The sequence below is a fragment of the Parambassis ranga genome, chromosome 15 (genome assembly GCF_900634625.1).
Source record: "Parambassis ranga chromosome 15, fParRan2.1, whole genome shotgun sequence".
In the NCBI taxonomy this organism is placed as follows: domain Eukaryota; kingdom Metazoa; phylum Chordata; class Actinopteri; family Ambassidae; genus Parambassis; species Parambassis ranga.
In genome coordinates this window covers 18211137-18233603 of record NC_041035.1, presented here as the reverse complement: position 1 = coordinate 18233603, position 22467 = coordinate 18211137, and the positions used below count along the sequence as shown (strand labels likewise).

General features: G+C 44.3%; 1 protein-coding gene across 4 annotated transcripts in view; it reads right to left on the bottom strand.

Moving 5' to 3' along the window:
- Window positions 1-22467, bottom strand: part of ptk7b (protein tyrosine kinase 7b) — a 60241-nt gene that overhangs the window by 30960 nt on the left and 6814 nt on the right. Inside the window, exon 1 of one of the 4 annotated variants that reach the window (XM_028422688.1) lies at window positions 6136-6259. The exons of 2 other annotated variants lie outside the window; for them this stretch is intronic. In XM_028422688.1, the coding sequence (XP_028278489.1) occupies window positions 6136-6139 (4 nt within the window). In that variant the 5' untranslated portion in view covers window positions 6140-6259. Of the gene's footprint in view, window positions 1-3196; window positions 3391-6135; window positions 6260-22467 lie in introns of those variants that run through there. One more of the 4 variants, XM_028422685.1, reaches the window with a different exon arrangement.

Below are 22467 nucleotides of genomic sequence, written 5' to 3'. Positions count from 1 at the left end.
AAGTACAGCAACTATTGCCTAGCTTTTATTACTTGGAAACGACACTAAGGTCCGAACCTCGGGTACCTCAGTGTTAGCATAGCTGTAAATATCTCTATAAAATACTAAAAAAGTGTGGAGAAGAGAAGAAAACAAAATGCTATTGCATGAGTCAGGGCTTCACATTTCTCTTTGGATTTTTAGTCTCTTTTGAGTTGTCGTACCGTGCTGTATATCTAAAGGACACTGCAGCCACTTTCAGATCCCATTGGGGGACCTTTTGAGCACCATGGGGGCTTCATGACATTTGCAGTCCCTGCAATTATTTGAATAACAGAGGATGCAGCAGGCCACCAGCCAGGCTTGCATTTAGCTGTGAAAGCAATGTCAATGTTTGTATTAGCATAGAGAGAGAGAGTGTCTGAAGAGAGCAAAGAGGGCAAAAAAAAAAACATTTAATGTTTCTGTTTCTGCCAGAAAGAATGTGTGATTTAATGGATATAATCTGTGTTCCATCTAGTTGTAAATCATTAACAGGTGGATGCCAGCTGTGGCACTGAGAGACTGATGAGTGATAACTACGGTACAGGATGTAAATACTGAGCAGATAAATCAAATTGAAGCATGACAATGGAGGAAAATCTTTTCCATTACACTAAAAATGACTTCTATTGTAACATCCTGGATATGCTAAATGTCTTTGTTCTGCATGTTAATATTATTCAGCTTTATTCAAAGGTCTGTAAACGTGCAGCATCTATTATTATGGACCATCACCTTACTACTTACTGGCTGTGTTACTTGGCAACACAAGGCACTTGTCATGTTTCTACCCACTCAGGTTGAGCTGAACAGGATTCAGGTGATTATGTTGTTTCTATGAACAATTCAACAGCTCAGCGTGCACCTCACCTTTCACACCTCCGCACGCAAGAAGAAGGCGCCGTTTCAACTCGAACCACATTATTCTAGGCCCACCACCTCATATGAACTATAGATTCAGGGTCTCTGGATAGGAAATGAAATGTTTGGTCTCTAAGTGGAGTGTTTGCCCAGGTACTACACCTGCTGATAGGAATCTAGACACGGTGATATCTAGAAGACAGACTTCCGCTCAGATAGCTTTGACCGATAAGGTCCAAGAACTTGGACCAGCATACGACCTCTCTGCTCAAACAGCTCTGTTCTATCAGCATTTATTTCACCTTAATATAACCTAGAAACAATCTGCAGGTCTATGTATGTGTGAGTAGAGAACTCCCTCAAGAATATTAATCATCATCATTCATCTTTTCTCTGACATCCAAGCAGAGGAAACTGCATCCATCTCCACATCTGTTCCACAAATGTCCAACCAGGCGGCGAGGCAGGACATGAGGGAAGCAAAACTCGAGGGATGGAGGAAGATGAAGATGAAGAGACCACGAGAGAAAATGAAGATCATGTTTGATGCATGCCAATGCATCTGTTTATTCGCCCTTAAGCTTTCCATTCTGCCAGCTCGGTCGTGGTTGTGTTCAGGGTATCTGGGTAGCATCCTGGGGATCAAATGGACAGCGGTCTCTCATCTACATGGTCTGTTTCTGCTCAAGGCTCTGGTCTAATGAGGATGCCAGTGTATGGAATTACAAACTGCGGCAAGGCCAGCGGTGATTGTGACCAGCCAACCCCCCCCCCCCCTCTGTGTTCCTGGCTCAGTGGAGCTTCATGGTTCCTTTTCAGACAGAGTGCAAAAAAACAATTTGGGTCACTGAATAATATTATTTTCATTTTCTTTTCTTTGCTGTTGTCCAGATGTGTAAGTAGTATTGCAGTGGGTGCATACAGTGACCTGTCCACACAAACCGGGTGTCAGTTCTTGGCTGGTGCTAGTGTCAGTTTGCTTTAACAAGACACTAAAAAAGACTTTCCTGCCTCTCCTGCTTTGTATTTCAAGTTAACTCTACATTAATCTAAACTGTTGTGAAGGGCCACAGTGCAAGGAGACCGAGTGTCTCCTCCACAGATTGTTTTTTTTTTTTTTTTTTTTTTTAAATCCACACTAAAGCTCCGGTTTCTTTTCTCCAATATCTGGTGTAAGCAGCACTAGTGTTACTAATGGAGACTTGATCATTGACAAAGGGAAAAGAAACAATCAGCAAAACCTACAATCTGTCTCATCTAATTACAGACAACAGTCGACAAGAATAGGATGCATTTATCAGGCACAAGCAAAGCACCCGACATGTTTAGCCCCAATTTTGCGACTGGAAGTTAAAAATAAGAGCTCACATTCATTAAGAATAACTGTAAAACATCTTTGAGGAGCAGGATCACATCCACTCCCACAGCGCTCTAAAACTAAAAGCTTCTGTGCTGGTCTTAATTTAGATATCCCAATCCCAATAACTGTTTGTGAGGGAAGTCCTGTAGTTGGATGTCTCTGACATTTAATGCAGCTCCTCTCACATTGGAGAGACGCTCTCCTCCTCCTCTAAGTGCTGCTCTTTACAGCACTTCCGCAATATTCCGGGGAGTGAGTTGCTTACAGTCAGATAAGGGGAAAATTTAACAACTATCATACATAGAAGGCTTAGATTTACATGTACTCACAATTGTTAATGTATCCAGCCACCAGGTGGTCAGCGTTATTGATTGTTTCGTATAAAAGTCTCAGCAGAACAAATAAAAACTGTGTATGTGGTATTAAAGTGTAAAGCTGGTCTTTGAGTAATGGAATAAACCAAAGCATTAAAATTATTTCCCCACCAGTGATGGAATGGGGTTGAAGTTCAGCCATCAGTTCTCTCTCTCTCTCCCTCACACACACACACACACAGATAACATTCTTCTCCCTGTTAATGTAAACAGCATTGGAGACCAATGAGGCCTGACTGGCACAATGGCCTCCCTCCAACAGTCCTGTCACTCACACTCTGGGGAGAGACACCTCACCGCATGAGGTGGCGCGACCCCCTGAGACTTAATGAAATGACACCTACAGACACACACACACAATCACAGACGCACAATTATACGCTATAAGGCCCCTAATTGGCTTGCTTGGCTGTGTGTGAATACTAACTGGGTGCGGGGCAGCAGCTGTTGTTATAAGCACTTCTCTCAGAGGTGAAGAGGAAGAGAAGAGGAAGAGGAAGGGAGAGAGACATTTCTGTGTGTGTGTGTGGAATGAATCAGGTCTCATGCTGGGCCGTCTCCCAGGCCGACAGCCAATTACCTGTTTGTGAAGCTGGAGCCCTCCTTGTCTTTCTGTCAGAGCCTGTCTTGTTTTTAGGACAGGATTGGACAATGCCGTTTCCTGTCTGAGTTCTCCTGCCTCCCTGTGAGACCGTGGTTAAGCTGCTATCCCATAATCGTTGCCACATCAGTGCTCTACTTGATCCCGTTTGGATATTTTTGTTTCCTCTGCTCATAAGTCATTTTTCTGTTTCCCTCTGCAGAGAGGAGACAGCTTGTACAATGTTTCCCCCACATATAGGCTGTCCTAGGCGAACCGCCCAGAGGTATTAATGGCCACCAAAGTATACTTCGACCCGGGTTTTGAAACACAGTCTGACGTCATGGAAATGATGGTTGACTGGAGATAGTATATCTTAGTTTGTATAACATGACTGCAAGAGTAAGTAAAATCAAACAAGTGACTCATTTATCCTCTTTTCTTCTACACTGCCTCATTTGCACATGAAATGATGCTGCCTCTTGTGTTTGTAATTGCTGTGTATTGTGTTAACAAGAGGCTTGTTATTGTGCCATCTTCACTTTTTTTTTTACCACAACCATCAGTAGTCCCCCTGTTTTAATACAAACTAAGCAATTAAACAATTCCAGCACCTCTCCTCAAGAGAGAGCCACTGATCAATGGCTTAAGAAATCAGGAAATACTAAAGCTTCTCACTGTGAAGCGATCAGGTGGACATTTCCCACGACCGAAATGCAGTGGAAATATTTTTAGGCTTACCTTTGATGGGAAAAGGGCCACATCAGTCAGGTCCAAGCAGACATGAGGAGAGAAAGAAAAGAAAACAAGAACGTTAGCCACGGGCTCAGCGTCAACACAGACTTAACGACACAAGCAGCAGCGGGCTTCTGTCTGCCAGCATCACTCGTGTGTTTTTCCAGCACAACCTTAAGGCAACGTTTCTATCGTTTAAATGTGTTTTTCTCCCAACGCACTTCTCACACAATGCAAGGCTGCTGTAACAGTGTGTTGCCTCCTGGCACAGAAACCCTGCATGTAACTGAATGGAGAGCAGGATGAGATGAATCAATCCAGGTGTAAATATGAATCTATCTATTCATGCTTTATATAGGATTTTCCCCCCAAAAAACTACATGGTTATAATGGATTTACGGTTTGTCAACGCTGGCGGCAGCAGAACCACAGGGCTTCTGGGTAATGCTTTTTATCCAGCAAAGAGCAGCTCAGGTCAACACATCCTCCCCTCTCTCTCGCATTCTCTCTGCCTCAAAGGAACGATCTATGAAAAGGTGCACCAGCGATGTTTTTTGAAAGCCCCCATGAGCAGCATAAATCTATTTTTTCCCTTCACTGGCTCCCTCTCCCCACTTATCTCCATCCTACTGTTTTAGGTTCATCTTGGCTCCATCTGAGCGCCACAGGACAGACGGTAAAGCTAAATAACAGACAGTGCAAGAAAAAGTAGGAGATACACAGAGATTCATTTTTTTAAAGTCTGAACCTGTGCCACCATGGGAGACCTCTCTGCCTCACCGCTCACCCCCTGAACCTTTCTGACATGCTCAGAACACATTGCTTTATTGCCTGTAAAATAGACACAGTGGCCTATTTATAAGAGGATTAAGTAAAGAAAGAAAGACAGCAGGAGGGTTTTCTGTCTCTGCCAGCACCCCCAGCCTGAGGGGGAGGACCCATTATAAGGACAATACAGCACATATATGTAGCCTTACATGCTCTGTGGCTCAACGCAGATCTCGTTCAAGGTGAATGTTGTTTTTAGGGCCGCATGTGGTTAGGAGGTACATGGGGTTTTTTTCCTGTGAGGGAGTGAAATGCACCAACTTAACACAACCTTGATTGTAGCTACTGGAGGCTGTGACAGCAAAAAGAGCTGCTTTCAAAAGGCGACATAAGCGCTGAAATGTCAGGTGCTGCATGTACACAGGAAACAGGCAAACACCCCCTGAGGAGAGGACAGTGTAAGGACTAGAATTCATAATGAAGTCACACGGCAGAATGACTGGCATGACCGTCCTTGGAAACTGTTTGCAAAGAAAAGGACACTCTATCAAACTTTAACCTACTGTCTCACCACTGTACACCGTTTACACATCCAAAACATGTCCCTACCAGTGATTCCTCACAGTGGGCTGATTGTTCTGAACCACTTATCTAGCTACAAGCTTGAACCCTGGCAAGATGGATTATTATATGAGCTTGCAATCTATGACCTTTCTGTGCACCCTGTGGTTAACCCTAACTGGCCAAAATTATATGGACATCTGTAACATTCCATAGACAAATAAGTGGAACTTTTCCCAGGTCCAAATTTCCACCTGTGTGGAAGCATATTAAAGCATTTAGATGATGAACTTGATTATCATGATTTAAAAGGCACCTGGCCTCACCCTTCAACAGGCCAGCAAACAGATATGGCAGATATGGTGTCCACATACGTCTGCCTATATAGTGTCCACAGAGCACTTACACTCCTGTTCTTTTTTGTTTTGTTTGGGGCGGCAAATGAAAGCACACAAATAATAAGCCACCCAAATCCCACTGTCTCAAATTCAGACTTTAAACATCTTCAAACGGCCGATGCCCAATAAATCTCAGGCAGCTTCAAGAACGTGTAAAGGCAACCCTCACTGTTAAGTGTCATCAGTAACTGTTTCTCCCCCACTCATGTATCAGTAGCACAAAGAGCAGCTCTGCCTCTCTTTACATCAATGATGCCTCCAGACCTCGAGTGATTTAATGATTTTTCTCAGGCGGCAGAGTCTGGGGTGAGCTTCAGTAACTGATCCATCCTCAGACTTTCAAAACGCCTGCTGCTACCAAAGTGGTCTTTCCCGACAGGAAAAAAAGTGGCACTTTTACCAGCAAACGGCAAACAATAACAGATCGAATTACACAGTAACAACATGAGCATGAATAATTTCAGCCCACGGACTCACCCATAACAGTCAGTCAGATCTATCTTTCCACCTGGCCTCAGCCCAGAAGCCAGGCTGCAGGGCTAAAACAGCTCTGGTCCAGTTCTCGGGTGTCAGGCCCTATTGAACAGAAGCCGGGAGGGACGGAGCACTGTGCTGAGTAAACCCCCCCCCCCCTTTCAAACTCTGTAACTCATCCAGGACCAGAGGGACAGCAGGGAGGAGAGCTACGGGGATAGTTCATGCCTTGTAGACTTGTATACACAGCTTGTTTGTTTCCCTTTCTCCGTTTCAGAGAGAAGTATTGATCGGTAGCCCTGTGCAGCTTGAGGTCTTGTCTGACGGAGACCCAGACATGCCCTTGTAATGGGATGATATGCTTACACGGGGAAGGGATGTGAGCTGCATTATAAAGAGAAAGAATGAACTCTCCCTTTGGTTAGAGGAGAGGAAAACAGGTCATCAGCAGTGAAATAAATGCATCATATAATTAGATCCTGGAAGTACAGACAAGAAAGACAGAAAGGTGGGGTCGGGACAATCTGAGACATCCAGAGCATCCTTCATGCATCCCTGTGTGCCTGAATGCATCTTCCAAGAGGCGTTTCCACGGCAACCAAGGAAGGACAGTGATCCTCCTGGGAGAAGAAGCCTCTACAGTGGTCGATGGCCACAGGCGATTTCATATAGGAGAAGGCAATATCGACTGTATGGATGTGTTCACCCAGCACTGCCCCATCCAGACAGTTAAAGGCTATGGTGTCAGTGAGGGCCAACAGTGAGGCCGCTTGATGCCACATGAATGTTAAGGATGCCGTAGACAAAGCTGCAGCACTAAAGTGACCTAAGCCCCGAGGCCAAGCACCCTACTGGCCAACCAGCTCAGTGGGCGACATGTTCTTTTGGCTTATTAAGTGCCAGCACTCAGCAGCACATCAGGAGAAATCACAACAGGCACAAATATTTCTGTACGCCCCACAACGCAAGCCACCAACATCATGAGATACTATACAGCTAATTCAGGCAAATGACATTTACTGAAGAGTTATTTAGATGCTATCGGTGGCTCGGGTCTTTGTGCTTAGGGGATTAGCGCCACCGCGCCCAGCGCTGAAAGGCGTCTTTGTGGCTGTAGTCTTTAGCGGGATGGGAGAGAGGCTCGGATGCCTGCGTGGAGGGTGTCAGTTATCAGGGATCCTGCCATGCCTTGCTAATCTCTGGCCCTGCAGAGTTCCTGAACTCCAGCCAGCAAGTCCTACGCCAGACTCTAGAGTTCCCTCAAACCAGGAGGACAATGATAGGTATTCACAGGGAGAGCCACTGGACCGTCAAGACTCCGCTTCTTGAGTGAGCGGCATAAGGGCAGAAAAGAAGGCCCGGGCTGCAGTACGAGGGGGTCTGAAGAACCAAGGCTGCCTCAGACACCACGAGCATTCAGCACAGACACGCTTCAGACACACATATATTTGGCAATGTGCACAAACCACAGAGAGGTAATAAAAACATGATGCATGCTTTATAAGACGGTGCCTCCAGTCATCTGTGGCAGGAAAGTTTGTGTTTTTCATTTCACACCCAGAAAGTCAACTATGGTTAATGTGACTGTACGCAATGTGATGTGATTCTATAACAGTGATTATACAACAACCACTTATCTATTAAAACGATGACCCCATGTCATCTGTTCCTCTATTTCTACATATTTTATTATGGCTTCATTGTTATGCTCCATAATCCTGATTTTAAGAAAACTTGTATTTAAAATTTCTGAAGGTAAATTATTAAAAAATACCTCCATATACTAAAATCCCCCGGTTACTCCAAATACATTATCATCTTAATCAGGTTTCACAATATAATATTCATCCAAAAGTAATATAAAAATCCTGCAGGGTACCCCGTTTATGAAAAAGTAGGTCAGAGAAATACAGTGCCATATGTTCCTTTAAGATCGGCACTGTTCACACTCCCAAACACTCACTTGATGTTTTAATTAAATGTAGATGAGTGGGAGGAAGGGAAAGATACGCAACACAGCTGAAATTTTCTTTCCAGGAGTTTCAAGAGTTTGGATGGTTGGAAGGAGGGTGAAAAAGGGATGCGTGGGTACAGGGGGTGGAGGACAGAGGAGGGGAGCGGTGGATTAGTGAATCCAAACGGAGAGATGATTCATTGAAATGTTGAATTAATTTGTGGCTGTCAGTTTCTCTTTCACAGTGTGGTGTTCGGGTTGTGGGGTTTGTTTTCCCTCCCCACCATTTCTCCTTGGATCCCACTTCTTCCTCCTTCCACATGCCTTGGCCCAGCACAGCTTGGCTCCCCTCAGCCCTCCAGTCCTCCTTTCCACTCCACTGAGAAGCAGACATGCAGGGGTCTATCGTAAATGCTTGGCTGCAAGACTTCACAGGGTAGTGTCTCATCTCCACCTCCTCCTCCTCCTCAGGTCTCCTATTGTTCCCTTAACCTGGTTTTAGTGTCTGGCATGATGTGTCGCAACCCCCCTAGTATCAGCTCAATCCTGGTCCGGCGCACACCATCTACCTCTTTCAAAGATGTGAAGAGCGGAGCAGAGTCTGGTCCAGAGTTTGTTACAGTGAGCCAAGTCCTTACAGGCATATATCCAACCACCCCTAACAGTTCTCTGGCTTCAAAAAGAGCAATAAGAAGTCAGGCACAAGATCAAGCAGCTCACTGCAACAACTGGGCTATAAAGTAAGTTCAGACTCTGTGCTAACTTCTCTGAGGTAAAATACTACAGAGCAAACACTTATGGTTGGAAGGCCTACACACGCGCAACGGTTATTTAACTGCAGAACAGGGATCGCAAAGCAGATTGGTCTTGACAGCACTGAAGAAATGGAAGCCTCTTTCACTTAGCAAGTCTTGGGGATGCGACACGGTCAGGCAATCAGGGACAGGGCATCTGTGGTGTTCCAACAACAGACCTTGACACCCCAGCACCCACCCACACACACACCTCTTTTATGGCACTGCAGTGGAATGTAGCTGCTAACAGCTTGGTCCCATCCCGGTGCTCACTCAGCAGCCGAGGACAATGTGTCTTTTCAAAGAAGACACTCAGATAAAAGAAGCCAACTTAATTGCCTTGACTACAATGGAAACCTCCCTGTAAGGCCGTCCTATTTCCCCTGACAATTAGGGCTCAATTCTCCCCAGGTACATGTGAACAACTCTTGTGAGGGAGCCGTGGCATGAGGTCTAGATTCCACCTGTCATCTCCTTGTCCTCTAAAGAGCCTGCAGGACATGATGGATTAGTTCCTGGGTGCTGTCACTACATAGTGTAGATCTGGCTGGGAAAAAGTGAGCCAATATGGCAGCACTTGTAGAGCTGATTGAAATATATCAACTTGAATGTCATCTAAAAAAAAATCTCTAAATCTTTAGACCATAATTTAGAGTTATTGTGATGATTTAAAAGCAGAAATGTAACAACAAACATGTGCCGTGTGGACGTGTTTGGCATCTGATAGTAGTAAAATTATCATAGATTTGTGGAATCCTCTCAGAATGGGTGCAAACTGAGGGCATCCTACCCCTTAGCCTCTTTGTCTCGGAACAACGAACCACTATGAACAATAATTATATGGTAAAAACTCTGGTTAACCAAGCTACAGGGGTGAGGCAGCAGCCATGGAGGTTTTCCCCCAATGATTAAAGCAGAATAATTAGCTCTAATTACTTCCTGCTTTACACACCATCTCCTGCAGGTCATGCACACCAAGAATGAACAATGTTTTGCTTTTCCCAGGATTTAGTCTGAGGGGGTTGAGGAAGAAACTTGGGGGTTGGCGGGGCTGAGGTGAGTGTCTGCTTACCAGGCTGGTAAGCATGGATGTGTGAAATGTGCACAGACGCACACACATACTGAGGGTTTGTTTGTCAGATTAAACTAAGAAGGAATTGAGTGACAAAACCACCTATTATGGGCTCATTTGTATGTACATCACAGCCTCTCTTTGTGCTGGAGTAAGATGTGTTGAGGCGCGTTCCTCTGCTTCTCAATGAGAGAGTGACAGCCTTGCAAAAACCAGCCCCTCAACCTCCCTCCCTCCCTTCCTCCCCATCACAACGTCCTGAATGAGATCTCTACAGTGGTTCCGCTGAAATCCAGTTCTGCATTAGTATGGGTAACAGCTCGCTCTGAGCGGGATGGGCAACACACACATGGCACAGACACAACGCAGAGAGAGAGAGCGAGAAAAAAGGCTGTCGAGCACTAATGAAACAGTTCAATTAAACAGCTGCACTCTGGCAACCACAATCATTTTCAAGCACAGACATTCAATCACTGGAATAAATTACAGCAGCAGTTGTGATTACATAATCAGATTATGCTGATCATAATAATAATGAGAGAACACTGAGCACTTCTTGGTGCATAACTGAGACACTTCAGTTAAGGGCATTCTGCTGTTTGAATAGCTAATGTGCTCAACCTTTATTAACATCACCATGCTTTCTTAATGGCTGTACTTTCATGCCACAGTGTTGGCACTCAAAGACGGTGCAGACCTTTAACACCTTTGCCTGACATTTGATGAGTCTGTGATGCCTTTATATACAAGAAAAACTGAAGTGTTTGTGCTGCAAGCAGCTTCTCTTATGAGCTACCACTACTCATGATGAGTAGGTGTCTTCATATTCTGTTAAAAAAAATGTTTGACAAATCAATGCTAGCTGTTGCTGTATTCAACTGATCAAAGATCAATTTGTTGACCAATGGCCTTAGCATTAACTCTTCTTCTCACAGGGCTGAACTGAATTCCTTTCAAAACAAAACTAATAAATCTCTCACATTTCACATATGAAATATTATCATTATGCACTCATCCCACAGTGATCGGCCACATTTGTGTTTAATCCTGTAACATACTATTATGTTCCTGCAAATGAGATGTATCCACTAAAAAGCCCTGGTGAGTCAGGGTCCACTGCAGAGCTCACAGGCCTCTTGCTGACTCCCTCTTGGTCATGCTGGCTGATCAAAGCCTTCTACGACCAGGAGCCGAGATTACTGACCTCATGGCTAATATTAATAAACCCAGGAAAACCGCACTCCCACTGGCAGGAATGCCTCACAAACAATCCCCCACGGCTCTACCAGCTCTCACAGCTGCAGCAGCCACAGGTTAAGTGTTTCATTCTGCCCGGATGATGTGCAGGGGGTAAACACTGTGTTTAGTTATGGTTTGGGAAATGCTATTAAAATGAAACTCATTGTATCCTGTGACTCACGCTCGCCCTCGCCAAAGCTGACACGCATTTGCAAAAGGCTGACTTGACAACACCTATCTGTCATGCATTTAGCACATGCAGGGTCACAGTGAAACCAAACAACAGCTATTCTATGCATGCATGTATGTGCAGGCAGAAGTCCGTGCACTCCCGACACTCATCGCAGCAGTAATGAGCTCACACAATGTTCCTCACCGGTCATCCACATCCATCAATGACAACACAGGGGGCGGATTAGATGGACTGCATCCATCACCTGACATTACACACCGCTCCTGCAGGCTTTATTCCAAAGAAACAGGATCTGAAGCACTCCTCTGTGAGTGTTTATGTACAGTTGTAGGCACAGCAGGGATTGTATGTGTGCCAGCTGAAGTGAGACAGACGCTGTGTATCACACAAACACACACCTGAGGACACAGTGGTCACGGTCGGATAGGTCCCACATCCCAGGACATGGAAGGTCATCGTTTCCCTGGCAGCATGTCTCTTTTAAACAGGCACTGTGAGACCCACAGAGGATGGACCTAGACATTAACTTCAGCTTAGCTTTAATGGACCACTTAAGCTTTGTACATTAGGTCTCTAAAAACAGGGGGGGATGAGTACATTTCCTGACAGAAATATGAGGGGTTTTTGCCCCTGGAGTTTCCAATTTCTTGCAACACATAGACACCGTTTGACAGAAGAAAGGCGAAATGTTTCCAGCCCTTTAATCTGTGTCATGTCTTTCGATTAGTCAGGCTTATTTGAAGGGGAATTCTAACACACAGAATGGCAACAGTGTTTTCCAGACAACGAAATAAACCAAACTGGTCATAAATTCAAAGGAAACGGTGCATTTTTAGCTCAGCAGCTGTGACAGTGACAAATTAAAGAGCCTTAAATAGAAGCTGTATAAATAATGCATTTCAAATTTCACACACAAAGACTCACAGTGCTGCTGGTTGTTGAGCACTGAACTCAGACAAAGCAACTTAAAGTAGAAGTTTTAGAACTTCTGATTCTAAAGCATCAATCTGAGCACTGCTCTCCATGTTGAAAGCATTATTGATGGGGATATACTTGACCATGGCTCTAATTAAATTGTAATCCATTTTAACAGACAGCAACAGCTCTTCAAATCTTTTTAACCCTCCGTGTCACCCCAAGGCATCCCCCCCTGTAACATAAATCTCTCTCCTCCCTCCACCCCCTCTGTTTCTCAGTCAGAGCCCCTGAGAAGCTGGCAGTGGCTGCAGAGAGGCGGCTCGCATTTCAAGACAAAGGCCGATCCTCTGTCAGAAAGAAGACACTTTCCAAACCAGGCCTGCTATTTATCACCTGGAACCTGTTTTTCTGCTCGCTCCTCGTCTCACACCTCAGCACTGAAAAGCTGCCCGGCAAAAAGCTGCTCTTTTGATTAGGAGATTGAAGGAGTTCTTCCTCTCTGCTGTGGCTGTACAATGAGCGGCTGCCACCTAAATTACCTCTACTACCTCTGCTGGCTCTGCCCTGAGAATGAAGCATTCTGTTGACAGTGTGGGCAAAAAAAAAATCTATTTCCCTCTGCGAAGGTATGCAAGGTGACGCACTTTGTTTGAGTTTCACACAAACAGAAAGACATGGGTCGCCGTAAAGTTTAAAGTTTGGATAAACTGTATTTTCTGTGGAAGCGTTTGCACAAAGAAGCAAAGAATTTACATCCTGAGAGTTATCAACACTGCAACAGACGCGCTTTTGTCAGCGTAAACAGACAATGTGGGGCAGCTGAGTCTGTTTAGAGAAAAGTGACAATTTGCCAGATTTAAAATCTTGTTAAATACACAACATGGCTGCAGCTGGTTAAGACTGAGTTTCCTGTGTAACATTACATGGTGGGGATAATCAGATAATGACCCTGTAAGGAGCAGATTTGCCTTATTTAAAGGGTCAGAGGTCAAGCTCCACAGAAGTCCCAGTGTTTCAGGATCTGAGGTTAAAACACATGTCCTGACCTTTGATGACAAAGCTCTGGCCAACACGTCTGACACCCTGGGTCAAGATTAGAAGTACGAGGATTGAGGGTCAAAAAAAAAACACAATTTCTACCACGCAGTAACAAAGAGCCACTGATCCCAGCGACCAAACGTCACTCCTGAAAGTCTGAAGGCACACCCAGCTTCCCTGTGCAGCAATGAATCCAGGAAAATACCTTTCTGACAAGTCTGCCACTTAAAGCTTAAATGCAGAAAAAAAAACACTGCTCTGTAACTGAATACTCTGCAGCAGCAAATCTGTATTATTTCACCACAGCCCGCCGCCCCTCTGTAGCATATAAAGTGCAAACCTCTTGAAAAATGTAAGGGTGAAGGGAAATATAATACAGGTGGAATGAAAAAACTTGGATTACTGCAGCGAAAAGACCTGTGTGTGTGTCTCCTGCCGGTCAACTGATATATGCGCCTGCTTGTCACCTTGTGTGTTAATCAAGTTAGGAGAAAGTGGCATTACAAGCAGAAAGGCTGCTGCTATGAGGACGCAGACAGGGTCAAAGAGGCTCTTGTTGTCTCTTTGAGGAAGATAACTATGTAAGAGAAGGACCATGTGCTGAAAATCAAAAAAATATTAGGTTCATTTTAACATCAATAAAGTGCTTTAAGCCTCTTTGAGAGCCGATGTTCGTCATAAAGTCATATTCCATCCTCAAAAAGAACCATTGTTTACAGATTGTACTGAGTAGTCTGGCAACACTAACAAGATCTGAAACAAAAAAAATTTCCACCAAATACGAAGCATATGGCCTCACATTTGATTACAGCTATTTTCTCTGCAGCTCACATTTAAAAAGAACCACTTGTTCTCTGCTGTACGACATCTAGAGGAATCATCTCACCACAGCTCACAGCGACCTCGGGCAGCAGCCACCTTAAAGCAGCCCTCATTCATAAAAACAGGCCCAAAAAGGGGACATCACACACACCACAAGGCTCTGTGAGGAGTTTTACCCTGCGGGCGTAAATACACACACGGCTGACTCACGATGCAAGGCAGTCAATCACTTTCAGCCCATATAAAATAGAGATACACTACCATGAAATTTAACTGTCTGTGCAAATGATTCACACACGTGTAAAGTCAACGCAGACTTTCACGACAGAAACACACTACATGTTTTGTTTCCCTTTTCATTACAAGCAAACCTAAAAAGGGAGAAAAAAAAGCAAATTAGTACTATAATTTATGGCCCAGTGTGTTTATTGGTAGTACCGTTTATGACCCTGTAACCACAAGGCACAGTGATTTCACGGTAAATATGAAGCGTCCTGTACTAACTAACTAACTTTCAGCCAGGAAAATGGATCCGTTTTGTTAATTGTGTTTTTATTTACTTAAGTTTGATCAAATAAAATAGTCAGAAACAACATGATGATGTATAAATTCCTGTCAAATCTCTCAATGCCCATATTATATATGTGCCAAAGGGCCACTTTGACTTATAGACTTTTAACATACTGGTCAAAAAACCATGCTAACCACCAGGACAGCACTTATTATCACACTGATTCATGGATGCTCCAGCACACATTTCAGTGTCTTATGAGTTTTATTTCTCTGATTAACTGTCACTGCAGAACAGAACACATAAATTTAAATTTAAACTGAGCGCTGGCCCTGGCAGCATCACACCACATGACCCACACAGAGAAAAATCAGATCAGGGTCACAGGATCAAACTGCCGAGGGCCAAAAAGACGATCTCCTTCAGTGGACCACGGCGACAAGGGAGTTGTTTTTGTCTCCTAAACACATACCTGCACTTCTAATCCTTCATGAAAGTAATCGAGTTAGTTCCTGTTTAGTCCGGTGCTTTACGTGAACAGCCTTTAAGCAAGGCCAGAACAATCACCCCTCCAATACGGCAGCAGAAATGGAATAAATCTGTATTCTGCTCGGGTACCTGAGAATGTGACCTTTTGGGAAGCCATTTGCGAATCTGGAGCGAATAGGTGCACCTCTGACCTTTAATCATTCATTACATGTTTAAAGCTGCCATGGTTCCACTTGGGAGCTCACACTTCCATCTGCAGTGGGTTAAAACCTGTGTCTTCCTCTCTGTGAATCAGATTAATGCTCGTTAGAGTCCATCTGCATTGAAACCTGAGCAGGTCTTTGGAAGAGGGTGACCTCAGCCTCTCTCTGACCCTCTAACCTCCCTTCTACACCAACCCCAATGGCTCGATGTCCTCCAGCTGCCCAGAGTACCCTCCTGAAAATGAAAGTCTCCATTAGGACGTTTTTAGAAGTGCAGTAAAACCACTGTCCCACTTTTATGGACTAACCTCACCAACACAGCCATAAAAGTTACTTTGAACTAACAGGCAAACATTTCACTACGATTTCCATCTGAGGCGGCTTGTGTCACGTTTTTGTGGTTGTCAAGTGTTTGATGTGTCAATCATAGAAAAAAAAAACTGGCACCTCCTTGAAAAAAAAGCCATAATAATGAAAGATGAAAGGACGTTTTCACTTCATGTTGATGCCATTGTGAACATTTTGTAGTTCTTCTTAATGTGCTCCCACTAGGCGTAAAAACGGCATCACTTTCCTTCCTTCCATAAACATTGATGTAATATATTCATGCTTCCAAAGTAACCATTTACCAAAAAATCATGGACAAAAATGACCCGAGGACAGACTGAAGAGAATCCTCCACTCAGTTTGTGAATGGGAGTGTTTACTAAAGGAAACTGGCTGCAGAGGCCAGCAGCTCCAGGAGACTTCAGGCCCTGCTGTATGGCTTTAACACACTCTGCATACTCGGTGGACATCTCACACCACTTCCTTGCTGTGGGGATCGTGCTCATGTTTAATGCTTTTTGAACAAGCGCAGAGTTTTAGAAAGAGTTACAGTGCCAGAAAAAAAAGACGAGAGATCAAACAAAGGAGGAGGGGCGGAGGAAAAGCTGCAGGACATCCAACTCCCTCTTTCTTGCTCTCTCTCTCGTAAGAGATGAGAAACATTTGTGTGTGTGTGTGTCTATGAATAGCTGGGCTTGTTTAATTCATGACCAGCCTCTCTTCTGTGAGGTGTTGTCAAGTTTAGCCCCAGCTGGCTGAGAATCAGAAGCTGGGCTTTTCTTGTAAGTGAAGCTGATGTAAAGATAACTGCTGTGAAGTTACAGCTAGATTATTTTAGAGAAAAATCTAAAAAAAAAAAAAAAGGCACAGGGAAATACCACAGCTACCCTTCTGACACAGATTTCTTTTTCCCTTTTTGATATGAAAGGATGCAGCAAAGCGTATGTGACTGTCACTTCAGACAGGTACAATCTGACATTTTTCAGCAAGATATGTCAACATCAGATGCCGAGGCAGAGTTTATCCCTTCACAGCACGCCGCCGCTGCCATAAATGTTGAAAGAGGGAGGAACAGCAAAGGAGCTTGTGTGTCATCTGACCTCGTTTTAAGATGGACCTGGGAGGTTGCAGGGAAGGCAGAGGTGTAGCTTTCACTGCAACCTTTTCTTTGCTTCTTCCGACATGACAGGAGAGTAGGAGGCGCACACACACACACACACACACAAAGGCAGAGTAAGACGTCTGCCTGGAAACCATCCACAGAGAGATGAAAGAGCCCCGGTGAACTCATGGTGCAAAAACGCAATGGGCACAAATACACATCTGAGAATAATGGGTGAAGGTATTATACCAAAAGATTACACCTCACAATGCTGAAAGGACACTGATACTCTGTGACAAAATGATGTAATGCAAAGTGCATGATTTGTCAGTACCAATATCTCGTACATTACAGACGAGATGTAGGTCAAAGATTCTTTCTGGAAACCTAAAGAGACAGGAGCTGAGGTGCTGTAGAGACAATTCGGCATCAGACTCAGTAACACTGTCCTTGACTGGAAGTGGCTCCAGATCTGCTCGCTAACAGTAAACATGATGCTAATTTTAAGCCCATGTTCTGGTGCCCCTCTGTCTGTAGCAGCTACCACTCTTGACCACTAATTTCATCTCTGTTTACTTATTCAGATTTCTGGTAGGCCGTTAGTAAATAAAGATGGAGGAACCTATTTTAACATCAACATGAAGCTCAGCCTGGTTCGCTTGAGCCAACTCTGCATCACTCCACCTAGTCCTCCAAATATAGGTAAAGTCGTGGCAGAAAGGCACCTTTGAATTAAAGTGGTCACACCCTTAATTATGCATATAGTACAAAAGCCAGCAAGTCAGTTAGGGTTACCGTTCTGTGCCTTGCTCAATCACCTAACCAACTATTAACTCACTTTTTATCACTAATTTCACTGTAAAAAGTACATCTGACGTCAGTATACTACAATACCAAAGTGCCAACCAGCTTTATCTCATGCAGCAATGAGCTTAGTAGAAAAATTTATCCCAGGGAAATGCATCATCAGTCATGCATGAAGACGAGACACAGAGAAACAGGAAGGAGGATGAATAAAAGTGTGTGTCCAGTTTCAAAAGCCTAAAGCTACACTGACCTACTTCAAGTCAGTGGATGTTGAGCTCTGCTTATTCCTAAATGATGATGCATACCAAGACAAATTAAGAACAGATATGCACTCGCAGGTGCACAGGCCACATGCAACTTATACATGGACGTACTGAACGAAAAAAGCCTTTTTGTGTACATGGCATCAGTCCATGTGTACATATTTTTGAAATTCCAGCAGCAGTGAATGCCTCGTGTGTTCAGCAGCACCGGGACCCCATCTGTACCACAGGAAGTCGACAGCCGAACAGCCGTTGGCTGTCTACTGCCACGGCTGTTGTACAGACCCTCAGGGAGACCGCTGCCTTTGCCCTTCATCATCAAAACACACACACACAGAACCCGGACTCCTGGCCGTGCGCAGTGCACAGTGAGGAAAGATGGGGGCTGTGGCCCTGCGTCTGGGTCCTAACCTGGATGAGAACACAAAGCGGTGATGAAAGCTGTAGCAGGGGACAGGGAGGACACTGCAGAGATCCTCATCCGCTCTGACGTGACGCCGGGAGGAAACAACCGCAACAAAACATCTACTTCCTCTGCTATCTGGCCCAGGAGGAGGTCGGGGGGGGACGAGACCATTGTCAATTGTCAGACACAACACGGGCATTTTTATCCATCGTCACCTCTGCAGATAAGGACAGGAAACACTGTCCTGTGCTCCATCATCAACAAGGCTGCACCTGCACAGAGCAGCCTATTGTAGTGGTGTATGTGTATGTATATCTGTCCTGTGGGGACACACAAATGTTGTGGATACTGATAACGATGTCGGAATATATTTCATTTTACACAAAAACACCCATCAAGCTTCAACAACAATGCATCGGTAAACAGTGTGGTAGGTCTGGTAGGGATGATGGTGGACGACGCCCTCAGTGCTGGAGGCTATTTATTTTTACAAATGTCTCCTTTAAGTGGGCTCAACTACAAAAATGATGCACCAGAGCGGTTTATTTATTTATGGAAGACTTCTATATACATTCTGTGATTGCCAGTGGATGTTTCCCTGCATGTGCACCGTGAAAATATACGGATCAAGTTTGCCCCCCAAAGACAAAATGTATTCTTGGCAGAGAAGGAAATCCTTTTTAAAAGCAGTTTTTAGACCGTGGAGGATCAACAATTCCTCATGGAAACTCAGACTTTAATGCACTAAACAGCCAGAGTAGTTTTCATAAAATACACTGTACAAAATCAATGTTAATAAAACATCAAGAGCCGCTTCATAGATCGTATCGGTCTGCCTTATAAAAGCTACAGCAGCAGCGAGGGAGCGTGGAAAGAAAATAACAAGTAGCGGATGTTGTTGTGACAACTTACAACACCAAGAGGTGTTTAAAAGAGCAGGACACAAGCCAAAGGTTACAGTCTGAAGCATCTCTGAATCAGCACAGACCTGAGAGAGAGAGAGAGCACGACTATTTGTTTGGATATAAAAACAGCTTCATGGAAGCAGCTGTGTGAGTGTCAGGAGAATCTCTTCCCAGACAGTGAACAAAGAGTTAGTTTAACCAAAAACTCCTCGTGCTAACCGACCCTGTTATTCTGCCTACACTGTGCCATCTCTCTGTCAGAACTGATTAACAAAACACTGAAGTCTGGCTGTACGCAGACTCAGAGGGAGGTTCAGACAGAGGACACCAGAAAGGAGGATGGGGGTTTAAAGGGATTCGGGTTTTTGGCATCGTCTGAGAAAGTGGAGCGAAGAGAGAGAAGTGAAAAGGAGCTGAGGAAGGTGAAGCAGAGTGTGAGGGGGCGACATGAAGATGGGGAGAATGGTGGTGAGGATGTTTAACATAATTAAAAACCACTGAAAACAACAACGATCGTTGTGTAATGAGTCTCCCTCTCTAGTGTGGCAATTACTGTTGCAGAACAATGCAGCCGTTAATGTGCTGGTGCTGCCGGGTGTACGATGTCAAACCGAGCTGAGTAACAGACCTCTGGTCAGCGGAGGTTTCACTGGTGATTATATAGCCGATAAATAAATCAGCTGAACGGCCTGCTTCACAGTAAGAAGCTGATTACAGAGCAGCACGTCCTCACAAGTTCAGATAAATATAAAAAGACGTCAATGCTGTCAAATCAAAGGACCCCGACTCTATCCAAATCCAGATACAGAAAAATCCCACCAATAATAAATATGACATAAATACCAAACAGTGGCAGAAATGCTGATTGGTTCAAACCTTCTCCTCGTCCAGACACGCTGACCTCTTGCTATTTGGCCATGACATCTGGCTGATTTTCTCACGTCTGGATATGTACTATGTGACACAGCCTGGTTCGCTTACAAAGCTGTTTAGTCATGTGTCTGATGATAATGGATTGTCCCCGCGTTGTTTTTCCAACATTTCCAACAGATTCCCATGTCGATGTCCATGTGATATGGTTATGATTTTTTTTGCCAGCTGTTGACAGGCATATTTGTCACTGTGCAGCAGTGATGACACACAGTACAGATGTGGGGACTAGGGCTGGGTAAAAAAATCGATTTAATCGATTTCGGATCGATTCCATTTAAATTTTGCACTATCGATTCACAGGGCATGAGATCGAGTTTTTTTGTGTTGTGTGATTTCCTCCCTCAGCGCTCTGGTGCGTGATGACGCAGCTGCGCAGTCGTACGTCGCGTCATTCAGGCACGCAGCCAAAATGGCTAAGGCAGGGAAAACACCGCTCGGCAAGCCATCCCAAATGAAATCCGAAGTGTGGAATCATTTCAAGTTTAAAAGGACAAAGGACGAAGAGCTTGATAAAACCAAGGTAGTTTGCAAGATATGCCAATCAGAGCTCAGTTATTGTAGGATTACTACAAACCTCAGAAACCACCTGAAAAGGTACCACACTACGCTAAACTTAGCTTCCGACAGTACACCGCCCGGAGCAAAACAAAAGAAACTGAAGGACCTGCCAGCATTACCGTCAGAGTCTCCGTGGCCCATAAAGACAACAGAGGCCATCGCAACTTTTGTTTGCAGAGATTTACGCCCATACTCGGCAGTGGAAACTGAAGGATTCCGGCAGCTCATTCAGGTGCTCGAACCACACTACGTTATGGTGCAGCGTAAACATCTGAATGAAACTGTGATCCCCGTGATGTATACATCTGTGAAAGATGTGACACGAATGAAAATACAGTCAGCAAATGTCAATGAGCTCCTTTTCCTCAACAAGGATCTCTGTGTGACAGTTTAAGTTTACGCTTAAGTTTCTACGATTGTTAATATTTAATACTTTTTTAAAATTTTTTCATGTAAAAAGTGCAATTTTCTGCAACATTCATATGAGCACTTTTTACATTTGCACTTTTTTTAATACAGTAGGATAAGACAGTTTTGTTTACAGTTACATGTGAACTGTCAAATTTACAAAATAAAGACGTGTATTTTGCAACGTATTGTATATTTTCATTATTTAAGAGCAGATTGAATCGATTCAGATTGAATCGAATCGAATCGAATTGAATCGTGATTAATCAATTTAAAACCCTAAGAATCGAAATCGAATCGATCTAGGAAATTGATGGTAATACCCAGCCCTAGTGGGGACTGTCATCCAAACTTTCCAACATTCATGTCACCACATACACACATCGCCTCTATGTTTGACTCTGTGTGCACATCGTGCTAATTTGTGTGGATGCTCCAAATGGATTCAGGATACATGGTGAGGGGGGGGGGGGGTAAGGGGATGGGGTGGGGGTCATTAAAAACAAATATATCTCCAGAATATGTCATGCAAGCAAACCACGAGTAATTACATCAAGTTAAGCAGAACAGTGGCTGGAGGATAAGAAAGTAAACAAAGAAAGTTTTCCACAAATTACTTCTCTGACTCTGGACTAGATTTGGAGGAGGTGGATGGAAATTCAATTTAGCCTAAGCTAAGCTAAGCTAGATGTGTTTTTAATAACGAGTATGACTGTTATATGATAATATGGTTTACATTTCTAGTGTGTGCACACGCTCACTTAATCCTCACTAATCTGGCACGCAGGAGGTATCAGCCATCCTTGTTTGTCCATCACATTTCTCTGTTAAAAACATGACACAAATCTGAAATTGAGACATCCCCCCCGCCCCTCCCCCAGCCATACGTCTTCATTCTGCAAATTCTTTCAGGGACAATATTGAAGAAAAGGCTTTGAAGAAATATTTATGAGGTGACATATTCCAGCTTTGTGAGCTGAAAAGATACAACTGCACTCCAGAGCCTGGGAGAACACCGACAGTACTGTGGCACTTGGTTTCCATCCAAAATGTATGAGAGCCGATTCAAAGGAGCCGGGAAGCCTCGGAAACATTCACAGGCTCCCCCGCGCCAAGACCCGATAAAGCCGCCAGCGCCGGTCATACGTTATGCTGGCTCTGTCGCGCATTCAGTAAAATCCCAGCTGCGCAGGTTTAGTCAGGTACCAGGGCCGGGCTGCCATGGAGACGGACCTGGGCCTCCTGTGGCCTTTGAGCGAGGAGCAAGCCGCCAAACACAACAGAGAACAAGCGAGTTGGACGGCACGGTAAATCAGCACAAGACCTGCAAACTACTGAAAGAAAATATATTCTTATCCAACAGCAGCTGGTCCCTCTGCAGGGTCAGTTGTAG